This window comes from Heterodontus francisci, chromosome 23, assembly GCF_036365525.1.
Source record: "Heterodontus francisci isolate sHetFra1 chromosome 23, sHetFra1.hap1, whole genome shotgun sequence".
Classification (NCBI taxonomy): domain Eukaryota; kingdom Metazoa; phylum Chordata; class Chondrichthyes; order Heterodontiformes; family Heterodontidae; genus Heterodontus; species Heterodontus francisci.
In genome coordinates this window covers 28,086,707-28,102,537 of record NC_090393.1, presented here as the reverse complement: position 1 = coordinate 28,102,537, position 15,831 = coordinate 28,086,707, and the positions used below count along the sequence as shown (strand labels likewise).

General features: G+C 41.8%; 1 protein-coding gene across 8 annotated transcripts in view; it reads left to right on the top strand.

Moving 5' to 3' along the window:
* Nucleotides 1-15,831, top strand: part of LOC137382665 (uncharacterized) — a 231,890-nt gene that overhangs the window by 47,318 nt on the left and 168,741 nt on the right. For all 8 annotated transcript variants that reach the window (XM_068054903.1, XM_068054900.1, XM_068054902.1 and 5 more), the window contains 4 exons: nt 154-214; nt 770-905; nt 6,749-6,937; nt 15,500-15,534. In XM_068054903.1, coding sequence (XP_067911004.1) covers nt 154-214; nt 770-905; nt 6,749-6,937; nt 15,500-15,534 — 421 coding nt within the window. The remainder of the gene's footprint in view (nt 1-153; nt 215-769; nt 906-6,748; nt 6,938-15,499; nt 15,535-15,831) is intronic.

Here is a 15,831-nt window from a genome sequence, read left to right as displayed (position 1 = left end):
GGATCTATAGCTGATGTTTGCAGTCCATTCTAATTATTTTTTTTTTAAGTGCAACTTGATTAATATACCAGTAAACATCATCTGATTTTGTTCGAATGCTTCATGTAATTTTGGTGAATTTTTAACTTTTAATTGAATTTCTTCTTGCAACAGAACTGGTGAATTAACGAATCGCTTGTCATCTGATACTCAGATCATTCAGAATACTTTAACAGTAAGTCTGAGAACAAACAACATAAGAGGGTTGCACCTTCAGTATGAAGTAAAATACATATTATTTGATGTGTTCATTCAACAGAACCGGAGGTAAATTCATAAATAAGAGCCTAATAGATACATGAAATCCGTTCCTGAGGTGTTTAGGTGTCCGGTTGAGTGATTCAAATGATGTCTGTCTATGGTCCACTTGTTAGTGTGTGTCTGTGTGTGTATACTTTTTTTATATGTATATATTTTTATATATATATAAATAAATAATATTTATCTCTATATAAAGTGCTATAAATGTCAGTGATCCAGATGCTCCATTTATATGATATTTGATTATGACAGGTAAATACACGGGCAGGTCCAAATTTGGTTCTCACTATCCCTATTTGTATAGTGATGAGGCTTCTGTACTGCAAAGGGAATTTTATCATCTGTATTGCATTAGAAGTGAACCGAAATATGAATAAACTGATGGTGTATGAAAATTACAAGATGGTGGCATTACAGATATTCATTGTAATTGGGAAGGTCATGAATTCGCATTATGTTTTTATTGCAGGTAAACCTGTCCATGTTGCTGCGATACACATTTCAGATAATTGGTTCAATAGTTCTTATGTTTGTTGTAAGCCCAGCGTTGACTGGAGTGCTCCTAGCCTCTGTTCCAGTTGTAGCAATTGGAGGGGTCCTATATGGTGAGTTGATTTTCAGACTCATTACGCAAGTTATTTACTGGAGGGAGGAGACTGACTGTCATTATTGAACTACATTCATTTACAGAGGAAACTAATAGTGCCCATTTAATCTCTTGCTGCCATGAGTTTTGGTTGTATTTTTTTTTCCTTTTTCTGTGATTTTTTTTTTCTAATACTTTATCCACTGTGCTTAAATACATTACTTACCTGTGTTCAGGTTTATTAATGTTTGGCTCGATTACTTTGCTTCATGGACTTTAATGCGGGTTAATCCTGCTGTTCTCACTACAGCAGTATTATATAATAGATAACATTACATAGTATTTACAGAACAGGTCCATGCCAGGGTTTATGCTCCATATGAGAACCTGCTTCCACTCCACCACCACCATCGTCATCATCATCATCATCATCATCATCATTATCATCCAGCTCCACCAACATATCTTTGGCCCTTTCTCCCTCCTGTGCTTATCTAGCTTACCCTTGAATGCATGTATGCAAATTACCTCAGCTACTCCTTGTGGTAGCGAGTTCCACATTCTAACTACTCTCTGGATATAGGAGTTTCTCCTGAATTCCTTATTGGAATTATTAGTGGCTATCTTATATTTATGGCCTCTAATTCTGGTCTCCCCTACCCCCAAGAGGAAATAACTTCTCTACGTCCATTCTATCAAACCCTTTCATAATCTAAAGGACCTCTGTTAGATCACTTCTCTGTCATCTTTTCTGGAGGAAAGAGTCCCAGGCTGTTCAGTCTTCCCTGATGATTGCAGTCTCCCAATTCTGGTATCATTCCAGTAAATGTATTTGCACCTTCTCCAGTGCCTCTAGATCCTTTTTTTCAAAATATGGGCACCAGAATTGTTGACAGTACTCAAATTCTATACAAGCTTAATGTAGCTTCTCTGCTTTTTAATTCTATCCCTCTAGAAAAGAACCACAGTGTTCAAGTCCACCCAGAGGGTGGTTGGAATATGGAACACATTGCCTGAAGGGGTGGTAGAGGCAGGAACCCTCACAACATTTAAGAAGTATTTAGATGAACACTTGAAACGCCATAGCATACAAGGCTACGGGCCAAGTGTTGGAAAATGGGACTAGAATAGATAGGTGCTTGATGACCGGCACAGACACGATGGGCCGAAGGGCCTGTTTCTGTGCTGTATAACTCTATGACTCTAAGTCTCTTGGGACTTGATAACATTTCTGTTATACGCAAGTCACAAATAGGCATGTTAAAATAAGAAGTAATATTTCTGTTAACATTTTAAACCATTCATTGGTGGAAGATACTAAGCATAAAAGTTAGATCATTAGGCTGTTACTCAAACTGTGGCAAGGCATGCTTTGTTTGAATGGGGGAGAATTGGGATGTATGGTTGTAATATTTAAATGTTTGTGTGGCAGTCAGTGTACAGAACAACAATTCTTACAATGGCTTCACACAAGGACCGTGAATCTTTGATTTAATAGCATGTAGCAAGTCCATGAGGCTGTGCAACTAATCATATGACGTTGGCTGGAATTTTACATCCACTGGCTTAAAAGTCGAAGGTGGGCCCGCCTCTACCGGGCCTCACAGCCATACAGAGATTTTACATGGCCCAGCCCTTAAATGGCCTTGGGCAGGACCTCTGCCCCAGGAGCGGTGGCCACTGCTGGGACTACACCCAGCTTCAAGAGGATCGTGAGTGCCGGTGCCAAAAATGGTAAGTGGGGTTTTGGGCCTCGCCGGGGACAATCGGCTGGATCTTGGCTAGTGGGGTGGGGTTTAATCAGGAGGGCAGGGGGAGTTGCATCAGTGGGGGCAGCAGGAGCTCCTGGGGGGTGGGGGGGGTCCCTCTTCATGGTGCATAGGGTGCCCGATCAGCAGCCACCCCCTCTCCAGGCCTGCAAGGTGGCCGCCAGGTATTACTGGGCAGCCTCCATAGCTGAAGTGCCTGTCTGCTGCTGATAATGTACCAGCGATGGCAGGAGTGGGCTGTTAAGTGGCAATTAATTGACCACTGAAGGGCCTTAATTGGCCTGGGGTGGGCAGGCCATTTGTCACCTCCCTTGCCATTCGTAAAATTGCAGCCTGGGCAGGCAGGTGACAGGAACAGCACCCCCTGCCTCCCACACAATTTTACTCCCCCTCCCATCTCCAGCCTGCTTCCGCGGGAGTGTAAAATTCCAGCCATTGTCTCTGCTCTATGTACATTCATTATTTCTGTATGATTCCTCTTACAGAACAAGATGGTCTTTATTACCAGGGACCGATCTGTACAAGACAATTTGAGCCCTTGATGCACTGTTTCACTAAACTCCAGAATACATCACAAATTAATAGTTTGCATTGTAGGCGCAGAAAAGCATTTTAAATTTACTTACTTAACATAGAGGACATTTGAAGCTTTTGCAGCCGCTAACGTACCTGGCAGTGACCCCTTGCTTAATCTGGGAGGCTTGACTCAAGGACTTGTTTATATATAAAAAAAGATTAGGGTGAAGGGAGACACAAATTGATTTGTGGATAGAAAGTATGGTTTATTTTTCTCCTTTACTTTATCGGTGATAGTTGGTGACATTGATGGGCACAGTACCCAGTTCCCCAGTGTGAGCGCACTGAACTGGAAATGATAGCTGACATCCCCTATCACTGTATCATTGCATTACATAAAGTTCTCAACACACAAACAAGCCATTTGCCTAACTGGCCTATGCCAGAGTTTAGTTTTCATACAAATGTCCTCCAACCTCTTCATCTAAGCCTATCAGCTAACCCTTCCATTTTCTCTCTTGTGTTTATTTCGCTTCCCTTACGTGTATTGACACTATTGGTCTCAGCAACTCCTTGTGGTAGCAGGTTTCATATTTTAATCATTCTCTGGGTCAAGAAACTTCTCCTGAATTTTCTATTGGATTTATGAGTGACTACTTTATATTTATGGACCCTAGTTTTGGAATCCCCTGCAGGTGGAAACATCATCGAACCCCTTCATCATTTTGAAGACTTTCTAGCAGGTCACCTCTTGACGGTCTCTTTTTAGAGCCCCAGACTATTCAGTCTTGCCTGATAGTCATAACTGCATAGTTCTGGTATCTTCATTGTAAATATTCTCTGCATCTTTTCCATTGCCTCAATATCCCTTTTCTAATATGGAGACCAGAATTGTGCAGTACTCCAAGTGCGGTCCGACTAAAGTTTTGTGCAGGCTTAACATGACTTCTCTGTTTTTCAATGTTATCCCTCTAGAAATATACCCAAGTGCTTGGTTTGCTTTTTTAATGGCCTTATTAACCCACATCACTACTTTTAGTGATTTGTGTATCTGTACCCCTGGATCCCTTCACTCCTCTACCTCATTTAGAGTGTTATTATCCTAGCAGTATGTGACCTTCTTATTCTTCCCATCAAAGTGCACCACCTCACACTTATCTATATTGAAATTCATTTGCTAATAAACTTGCAGAATGGGCATTCAATCAATGTCTACCTGTATTTTGTCACATTCATTTTGTATTAACTACATCCCCAATTTGGTGTCTGCAAATTTAGAAATTGCACTTCTGATTCCTGAGTCCAAATTGCTAATGCAAGTTGTAAACAATGGCTCCAGCACCAATCCCCGTGGAGTCCCACCTCTAACCCTTTGTCAGTCTGACGATGTCTGCTGATGGTAATTCAGTTTTCACAGTTTAAAGTATTCCAAAATACCTCATACCTCTAAAAATTTTTAAATGAAAATTGATGGTGGTATTCTGACTTCCAAAGAGACAGAAGCAGCAGTGTTAAGACATATTACAATTTTCTGTGACTCATTTTGTTCAAAATCTCTATGAATGTGTTGCTAACAGAGTTCAGTCATCTCTAAGAGGACTTCCAAGACATCAGTTATCTTCTGTCGAAGCTGAGCAAGAAATCAGTGACCAAAAAGTTGTCTGTCAGCTGCCAGACTGTACTTTTGCAAATGGAGACAGATGTTTCATTTGCCCAGAGATTGACTTGACACTCTTTCTTTCTAAACGGAGAATTATATAATAGTCTATTATACAACTTTATTCAAAGACACTTTAATTCCATAGAAATTCATTCAAAGTTTGGCATATGGACTTGTTTCTGCTAGACTCATTTTCCAGCTCAGGATTTGATAATTAAGTTAACAAGTAGCACATAATTGCACAAAGATGGGAGGCAGGTCAGAAGGTTGGACAGAATATGAAAAACAGCAAAGAATGACTAAAAGATTGATAAGGAAGGTAAAATTAGAGTACGAGAGAATGCTAGCTAGAAATATAAAGACAGAGAAGTAAGAGTTTCTATAGATATTTAAAAAAGAAAAGAGTTAACAAAGTGAGCGTTGGTCCTATAGAAAGTGAATCTGGTAAATTAAGAATAGATAATAAGGAGATGGCAGATGAATTGAACAGGTATTTTGCATCGGTCTTGACTATTGAGGATACAAGCAACATCCCGGTATTAGCTGTAAGTCAGGAAATGGAAGGAAGGGAGAAACTCAAGAAAATTGTGATCACCAGGGAAGTGATACTGAACAAATCGTTGGAGCTGCGGGCTGACAAGTCCCTGGGTCCTGATGGACTTCATCCTAGGGTGTTAAAAGAAGTGGCTGGTGAGATAGTTGATGCATTAGTCTTAATTTTCCAAAATTCCCTAGATTCAGGGAAGGGTTCTGTTAGATTGGAAAATAGCGAATGTAACTCCTTTATTCAAAAAGGGAGGGAGACAGAAAACAGGAAACTACAGGCCAGTTATCTTAACATCTGTCTTGGGGAAAATGTTAGAAGCTATTACTAAAGACATTATAGCAGGGCATTTTGAAAAATTCACGGTAATCAGGCAGAGTCAACATGGTTTTATGAAAGGGAAATCATGTTTAACCAATTTATTGGAGTTCTTTGAAGGAGTTACTTGCGCTGTGGATAAAGGGGAACCGATGGATGTATTGTACTTAGATTTCCAGAAGGCATTTGATAAGGTGCCACATCAAAGGTTATTGCAGAAGATAAAAGCTCATGGTGTAGGGGGTAACATATTGGCATGGATAGAAGATTAGCTGGCTAACAGGAAACAGAGTAGGCATAAATGGGTCATTTTCTGGTTGACAAGATGTAACAAGTGGTGTGCCACAGGGATCTGTGCTGGGGCCTCCACTTTTTGCAATTTATATAAATGACTTAGATGGAAGGACCGACGGTATGGTTGCTAAATTTGCTGAAGACATAAAGATAAGTAGGAAAGTAACTTGTGAAGAGGACATAAGGGGGCTACAAAGGGATATAGGTAGGTTAAATGACTTGATTGAAACATAGAAGATCCTGAGGGGTTTTGACAGGGTGGATGTGGAAAAGATGTTTCCCCTTGTGGGAGAATCTCAAACAAGGGGTCACTGTTTAAAAATAAGGGGTTGCCCGTTTAAGACAGATGAGGAGAAATTTTTTCTCTGAGGGTCGTGAGTCTTTGGAATTCTCTTCCTCAAAAGGCGGTGGAAGCAGAGTCTTTGAATATTTTTAAGGCTATCGGGGTAGTTGGAAATGTGGAGTAATCAGTTCAGCCATGAACCTATTGAATGGCGGAGCAGGCTCGAGGGTCCAAGTGGCCTACTCCTGCTCCTAATTTGTATGTTCATATGCTTTTTTAGTAACTCAATCGTTAGTTATGGTGGATTTATAAAAATTAATATAACCAAGCCAGAGTATCTATAAAATGCGGAATTACATTTCAACATTTTTCAAAAGATGCATTTTAACAAGCGGTTGAAAATTATACATCAACTGCTCAGTAAATACTCATTCTTTGAGAGGGTGATAACATAGGTTGGTTTATGTGGATTATCTAGGAGAATTTGTGAAGAGATTACGAAAAAAATTCCAGGATGAACTGGCAGCTGTTGGCACAACGGCAGAAGAGACCATCTCTAACATTCGTACTGTGAGGACTTTCTGTAGTGAAAAGAAATCTGAAGAACTGTACGACAAAGGAATAGATAAAAGCTATCTGATTGGAAAAAAGTTGGCTCTGGCAGAAGGTACTGTTTTTCTGAATTTTAAATGATAAATTTGCAAAAATTGCTTTTATTCCAACTACAGTTGTGTATAAAGATCTATATATTATACTCGTCTTCAGTAGGTCTTCCACCTACTATTAATTCACTCAGCTTAGTAAGGAAAAGATGTTGCTATTGAGGGCGTTTATAAATATTTCAGGGTTATTAAGATATCTCATTTTGTTTGGAAAGTACTTGGAGCTACGATGTTGTGGCCATTACGGGGACTTGGATATCACAGGGGCAGGAATGGATTGTTGGATGTTCTGGGGTTTAGATGTTTCAAAAGGAATAGGGAGGGAGGTAAAAGAGGTGGGGGAGTGGCATTACTAATCAGGGATAGTATCACAGCTGCAGAAAGGGAGGTCGTCGAGGAGGGTTTGTCTACTGAGTCAGTATGGGTGGAAGTCAGAAACAGGAAAGGAGCAGTCACTTTATTAGGAGTTTTCCATAGACCCCCCAGTAGCAACATTGACATGGAGGAACAGATTGGGAGGCAGATTTTGGAAAGGTGCAGAAGTAACAGGGTTGTTGTCATGGGTGACTTCAACTTCCCTAATATTGATTGGAACCTCCTTAGTGCAAATAGTTTGGATGGAGCAGTTTTTGTCAGATGTGTCCAGGAAGGTTTCCTGACTCAGTATGTAGATAGGCCGACTAGAGGGGAGGCTATATTGGATTTGGTGCTTGGCAACGAGCCAGGCCAGGTGGCAGATCTCTCGGTGGGAGAGCATTTCGGTGATAGTATTCACAAGTCCCTGACCTTTACTATAGTCATGGAGAGGGATAGGAGCAGACGGGATGGGAAAATATTTAATTGGGGGAGGGGGAATTACAATGCTATTAGGCAGGAACTGGGGAGCATAAATTGGGAACAGATGTTCTCAGGGAAATGCACGACAGAAATGTGGAGGTTGTTTAGGGAGCACTTGCTGCGACTGCTGGATAGGTTTGTCCCGATGAGGCAAGGAAGGGATGGTAGGGTGAAGGAACCTTGGATGACAAGAGATGTGGAACAGCTAGTCAAGACGAAGAAGAAAGCTTACTTAAGGTTGAGGAAGCAAGGATCAGACAGGGCTCCAGAGGGTAACGAGGTAGCCAGGAAGGAACTGAAGAATGGATTTAGGAGAGCTAGAAGGGGACATGAAAAAGTCTTGGCGGGTAGGATTAAGGAAAGTCCCAAGGCGTCCTACACTTATGTGAGGAACAAGAGGATGGCCAGAGTGAGGGTAGGGCCAATCAGGGATAGTGGAGGGAACTTGTGCCTGGAGTCGGAGGAGGTAGGGGACGTCCTTAATGAATACTTTGCTTCAGTATTCACTAGTGAGAGGAACCTGGACGTTTGTGAGGACAGCGTGAAACAGGCTGATATGCTCAAACAGGTTGATGTTAAGAAGGAGGATGTGCTGGAAATTTTGAAAGACATGAGGATAGATAAGTCCCCGGGGCCAGACGGGATATACCCAAGGTTATTACGGGAAGCGAGGGAAGAGATTGCTGCGCCTTTGGCGATGATCTTTGCGTCCTCACTGTCCACTGGAGTAGTACCAGATGATTGGAGGGTGGCAAATGTTATTCCCTTGTTCAAGAAAGGGAATAGGGATAACCTTGGGAATTACAGACCAGTCAGTCTTACGTCGGTGGTGGGCAAATTATTGGAGAGGATTCTGAGAGACAGGATTTATGATTATTTGGAAAAGCATAGTTTGATTCGAGATAGTCAGCATGGCTTTGTGAGGGGCAGGTCATGCCTCACAAGCCTTATTGAATTCTTTGAAGATGTGACAAAACACATTGATGAAGGAAGAGCAGTGGATGTGGTGTATATGGATTTTAGCAAGGCGTTTGATAAGGTTCCCCATGGTAGGCTCATTCAGAAAGTAAGGAGGGCATGGGATACAGGGAAATTTGGCTGTTTGGATACAGAATTGGCTGGCCCATAGAAGTCAGAGGGTGGTAGTAGATGGAAAGTATTCAGCCTGGAGCTCGGTGACCAGTGGTGTTCCGCAGGGATCTGTTCTGGGACCTCTGCTCTTTGTGATTTTTATAAATGACTTGGATGAGGAAGTGGAAGGCTGGGTTAGTAAGTTTGCCGATGACACAAAGGTTGCTGGAGCTGTGGATAGTGTGGAGGGCTGTTGTAGGTTGCAACGGGACATTGACAGGATGCAGAGCTGGGCTGAGAAGTGGCAGGTGGAGTTCAACCTGGAAAAGTGTGAAGTGATTCATTTTGGAAGTTCAAATTTGAATGCGGAATACAGGCTTCAAGACAGGATTCTTGGCAGTGTGGAGGAACAGAGGGATCTTGGGGTCCACGTCCATAGATCCCTCAAAGTTGCCACCCAAGTTGATAGGGTTGTTAAGAAGGCGTATGGGATGTTGGCTTTCATTTAACAGGGGGATTGAGTTTAAGAGCTGCGAGGTTATGCTGCAGCTCTATAAAGCCCTGGTTAGACCACACTTGGAATATTGTGTTCAGTTCTGGTCGCCTCATTATAGGAAGGATGTGGAAGCTTTAGAGAGGGTGCAGAGGAGATTTACCAGGATGCTGCCTGGACTGGAGGGCATGTCTTATGAAGAAAGGTTGAGGGAGCTAGGGCTTTTCTCATTGGAGCGAAGAAGGATGAGAGGTGACTTGATAGAGGTGTACAAGATGATGAGAGGCATAGATAGAGTGGATAGCCAGAGACCTTTTCCCAGGGCGGAAAGGGCTATCACCAGGGGGCATAATTTTAAGGTGATTGGAGGAAGGTTTCGGGGAGATGTCAGAGGTAGGTTCTTTACACAGAGAGTGGTGGGTGCGTGGAATGCACTGCCAGCGGTGGTAGTAGAAGCAGATACATTAGAGACATTTAAGCGACTCTTGGATAGGTACATGGATGATAGTAGACTGAAGGGTATGCAGGTAATTTGATCTTATAGTAGGTTAAAGGGTCGGCACAACATCGTGGGCCGAAGGGCCCGTACTGTGCTGTTATGTTCTATGTTCTAAGTCTTCTGTGGTTGGAAAAATTAATAGATTTTGGATGGTATGCTTCAAAAAAAATCGTAAAATGATCAAATGGCTAAATGTCAAACTTTTTGAAGGCTGCAGTTGCATTTTCACATTTTATTTCAGGAATACTACAAATCAATTGGTCTCTAAAATTTCTGAATTTGCTACTTCGGCATTATTAGGACATTATACTTTACATGGCTTGAAAATTATAAAATTCAAGCTTGGTGATAACTAATCATTTACTTCTTCAATTACTTGGTCTTCTAATTCCTACTGATTCTGACATGGCCTCACAGTGCCTGCACTACCCCAGAGTTTATATTAAAAACAGTGGCACCACAATTTTTTAGATATATTTTTTGAACCAAATCAACTTCATCCGTCAGATTAGTTTCCCATAATTCTATTGTAATGACTACAGTGGCAGTCAAGAATGTGTCATACTTAAGGATTTCATTTGTGGGAATATGACGATATCTTTCTTTGGCATATTGACAAAATAAATCTTTTGTGCCCAAATTTCTGCAGTTATAGACTGCAATGTTTTGTTAGATTTCAGGGTTATGGTGAGCAGGACCAGCTGGGTCCATTTTGCTGAGCACTGCCAATAGCTTGAGTTTTCTTTTACTCATTTGGGGATGTGGGCATCGCTGGCCAGGCCAACATTTATTGCCCATCCCTAATTGCCCTTGAGAAGGTGATGGTGAGCTGCCTTCTTGAACTACTGCAGTCCTTTGGATGTAGGTACATCAACAGTGCTGTTAGGAAGGGAGTTCCAGGATTTTGACCCAGTGACAGTGAAGGAACGGTGATTATAGTTCCAGTCAGGATGGTCTGTGGCTTGGAGGGGAGCTTTCAGGTGATGGTGTCCCCATGCATCTGCTGCGCTTGTCCTTCTAGGTGGTAGAGCTCATGGGTTTGGAAGGTGCTGTCAAAGGAACCTTGATGAGTTGCTGCAGTGCATTTTGTGGATGGTACACACTGCTGCCACTGTGTGTCAGTGGTTGTGGATGGGGTGCCAATCAAGCGGACTGCTTTGTCCTGAATGGTGTCGTGCTTCTTGACTGTTGTTGGAGTTGCACCCATCCAGGCAAGTGGAGAGTATTCCATCACACTCCCGACTTGTGCCTTGTAGATGGCGGATAGACTTTAGGGAGACAGGAGGTGAGCTGCTCACTGCAGATTTCCCAGCCTCTGACCTGCTCCTGTAGCCACATCAATATGTGACTAGTCCAGGTCAGTTTCTGGTCAGTGGTGCCCCCCAGGATGTTGATAGTGGGTGATTCAGGGATTGTAATGTCATTGAGTGCTGCTTTCAGTTCTTCCACAAAACTGCATTGTAGGTTGTGGTTGTTTTGTTAGCAGGAGTGATTTATTCATCAAATAACGGTGCTGTCCCATCATATTAGTAGTTGATTGTCTAAGTTACAAAATTTTACAAATTAATTCGATTTAAAAATTCTCATCCTTGTTTTCAAAGCCCTCCATGGCCTTGTCCCTCTCTATCTCTGTAATCTTCTCCTGCCCTACAACTCTCTGGTATCTGTGCTCCACCAATCCTGGCCTCTTGTGTATCCCTGATTTTCATCACTCCACTATTGGTGGCTGTGTCCTCAGCTGCCTAGGCCTTAAGCTCTGCAATTCTCCCCTAAACCAATCCACCTCTCTGTCTCTCCTCCTTTTAATGCCTACATCTTTGACCGACTTTGTGGTCACCTACCTTGTGTGGCTCAGGGTCAAATTTTGTTGGGTAATGCTCCTGTGAAGTGCAATTGCAATAGTTTACTACATTAAGGGTGTTAGAGGGGAGACAGTGGCGTGGTAATGTCACTGGGATAGTAATCCAGAGGCCCAGGCTGATGCCCTGGGGACAAGGGTTCAAGGGGTGGTGGCGGGTGATTGCTGAGGGTTGGGTGGATGTCTTCCCGGAGAGCGGTGAGCGCCACAGGGGGGCTCTATTAGGGGCCTGGATTTCCCCATAGGAGGAATCCCCCCCCACCCCCGACTCTGCTAGGAGGCTGCCAAACTTCACCTGGCAATGTCTCCCCACGACAGCAGGCTCCTTCGTCTGTCCCAAAGTTGAGGTGCTGGTGGGAAGAGGTCCTTAAGTGGCCATTAACTGACCACATAAAGGCCTCTGTCATCCTGCGGCCGGAAGACTGTCCTTGGCCATCCCCGTCCCGTAAAAAATGACAGGGGCTCAGGCAATGTCGGGAATGGCGTCCCTGCCATTTGTTTGCCCCCCCCGCTGCCTCTGTGCCTGCCTATAAGGGAAGAACAAAATTCTGCCTCAGGACTTCCGAAAAATGCATGAAGCCACTTTCAAATATACATTTTAGAGAATTTAGGTGACAGTTGTTTCTGATATTTATTGTCGTTTGACCATTGGCTGCACTGCAAACAGTTTTATCTTGTACTGATTGATTATCAGCTTTAAAAGCCGTGCAGCTTGCTTCAAGCTATGTTGAGATGTTAGTGCCAGCCCTAATTTGTTTACACAAAGGCTGTTTAGAAATTGAGGACAGTTCCTTCCCTGGCACCTTGAGCTACTCCTCAATTACCCCCAACACACCATCCCACAACATTTTTCCATGCAAGCGCAGGAGATGTAACACCTGCCCTTCACCACCTCCCTCTTCACATCCAAGGCCCCAAATGCTCCTTCCAGGCGAAACAGCGATTTACATGTATTCTTTCAATTTATTATACTATATTCGCTGCTCACAATGCAGTCTGCTCTGCTGTGGGGAGACCAAACACAGCTTGGATGACTGCTTTGTGGAACACCTCCATTCAGTCGGCAAGCACAACCCCAAGCTTCCGGTTGCCTGTCATTTTAATTCTTCTCCTTGCTCCCATGTTGACCTCTCTGTCCTTAAACTGCTGCTGTGTTCCAATGAAGCTTAACGTAAGCTCAAGGAACAGCACCTCATCTTTCGATTAGGCACTTTACAGCCTTCCAGACTCAACAATGAGTTCAGCAATTTCAGACTGTAATCTCTGCCCCCATTTTCTTCTTTCCTTTGTGGGTTTTGGTTTTAACTTGTTTTTCTCTTTTGGCTTTTGGATGGCAGCTGTTTATCATTCTGCAAGTCATACCTCCTCTAGACACATCTTTTGTTTCTTTACCTTTCGCCTTACCACTCTCTTTGGCCCTGCACCATCAACTCTTTTGCCATTCAATGTCTCCTGTCTTCCACACTATCGCAGACCTTCCCTTTTGTTCTTTTTCCCACCCTCCCCCTCTCACTTGCTTAAAACCTATTACATTTCTAACTTTCCCCAGTTCTGATGAAAGGTCATGGACCTGAAATGTTAACTCTGTTTCTGTCTTCATAGATGCTGCCTAACCTGCTGAGTATTTCCAGCATTTTCTGTTTTTATTTCTGTTTAGAAATTTGTTTTCTGCTGCTTTATAGCTTTTACAGCTTGTATTCTGCTGCTTGTAGCCCATACAGTCTTCTTAAATGTAAATATAATGCTGGTGTTTTTGGTTGTGGGTTATCCTGAAAGATCCTAAACTACACTAACTTCATGCAAAAGAACTTAGTGGGAGAAAAGTCAGATAAAACATGTTCATCATGATGTACATAAATAGCACCACAGAGATAATTTTCTGACTTTCTGCCTCCACTGGGTAGCCTCACTCACTGGGAGCACATAGTGGAAATTTGGAGGTGTTCTGTGCCTGACTTCCCAATCATTAATTTAAATGGTCATAAAATCACTTTGTGTTTATGAATTTTAAATATGTGTCCACTGGAAGCAAATTACCTGCAGTCTGTCTTGACATTATTTAGATAATTGTGTTGTAAATAAAGTTGAAGAAACATTCTTTAATTTTTTGAGATGTTGCATCCTGTTATCATCATCTAGTTCATGGTTTATATTAATATTTTTTACAGATCACTTTTAGTTTTGGGAAAATTAAATGTGTAGATACAAGTAATTGAAACTCTGAAACTTAAAGATTGCCAGACCACCCAAGATATTTACACTTCAGAGATCTTTCCATGTGTACTTATAGGGTCAGTGTTAGAGGGGTTAGAGACATAAAACAGCAGGTGGTCCCCTTTTTAGTTGGGGAATTGAAGACTAACTCTGCAGAGAATTGCCATGTCTTTGTTAGCAATGTGAATTATTCATGTGGACACCCAGAATAAAGGGATGTTTTGGAGTTGGAGTTAATTAACTTAAATTTCTATCTGCAACATCCCAGATGTACCACAAAAACTATGGAAATGGATTATGCAGGGTGATGCCTTTTGGTCAGGTGTTTTATCTCTGTGATCTCACACAGAAAATCAGTTGGTGTTTGGAAGCAGCTAGACCCAGTAGCAAGGAGCTAGCAGAAGCCAAGGGTGCTTTCTGATTTGGAATCACAATGCAAGGATGCAAGTGAGGTCCCATGCTCAGGCTGGGAAAATCCAGATTAGTGAGGTATTGAAGTCGGGCTGAAGGTTCGCCTAGCTGGTTGCTGGAGGTAGAATCCCCCAAAAAAAAAACCTCACCTCGGAAGATAGCTGGGAAACTAAGGAGAATCGGAGTGAATTCCTGAGAACTTTGATATGTTTGGATTGGTCCCAGGAGAAATTAGGGAATTCTCAAGATCCTGTAAAGTATAGGGGAACTCTTGGGAGGAAGTACAAGTCAAACGGGGCATGTTCTGTTGTGATTTTTGGATTTAAAATATACGTGATTACAAATTATTGTGTTAAATTAGTGCTTGCTTTGTTTAACTCTTGTACAGTAAAGGTTTTCGTTTAAAACTTGAAATCTTGTGACGTAATTCTTTAGTTAATAACTGGGAGTTCGAATTTCTCTTTTCAAAAAGTTAAGGATTTCTAGCGAGATTGTAACAATCCTTAAAATCTAAGTGCAGCAATGCACACTGAAACCTTCCAAAGGAAATTATTTCTGGCTGCTCTAACCCCTAAATGCATTATTTGGAGCGTTAAGCCTGCTGAAACAGATGTATGATGAATACCATGAGTAAAATCTAGCTGTACAGGCAAAAATTAAGGTAAGATTTAAAGTTCGGAGGTGTGCCCTAATAAGTTAATTGGAATAATACCATTCTGCTAGTTACTGTAGTTTATACTGTAATTATTGATTGCAGCCATTGGGATGAAACCCAAAGGTATTTTTAAAATAACTGACATCAATGTTTTAGTAACAAGTAGCATCATCCAGCCTGTTTGATGTATAGGACCAAATGGTTTCAAGCACTTTAATTACTTGCGCAATGTCTAATTATAACCTGCAAGAGTAATCAGTAATTTTATAATGATGATGAACTTCTTTTGTATGATTCATTCACATTTGCTTAATTCAAGTTATCTGATTAATTTTTAGGACTAAATTCCCTTATTCAGTTATTTATTTTGCTTAATTCAAATTGGATGATGCAAATTTTCTGAGTGCAGGAATGATTTCAAATTATCAAATATAGGCTGTATTTCTTTAATGGTTTGCTTTTGCTAATAAGTTCCCCGCCAGTTGTTCCATTTATACTGTTTCTTACTTTGGATGTTCTTTTTTTTAAGGATCATTCAATGGGCTGGTGCTGACTATCTCACAGGTAAGTGAAGGCTTGCTCCTCTTGACAAAATTGGGAGAGAATTTGTGATTTAACAGGATTTATTTGCCAAAAGATTGGACTTTACTGCGAGTTTTTGCAATTCTGCTTTTTATCCGGCCACCAGTTGTGTCTGCAAAACACTGAAGCAATGCATTTGATTTACAGGTCACCTTTAAAGTAATATTGTGAATGCCTATCATTCGATTGATGGAGGAGAACAGGAACAAACACAACCTAATGTGAGACACATTTTTCAAAAGCAAGACTAATGTTGCCAGTAGCCCAGACCTTTAAATG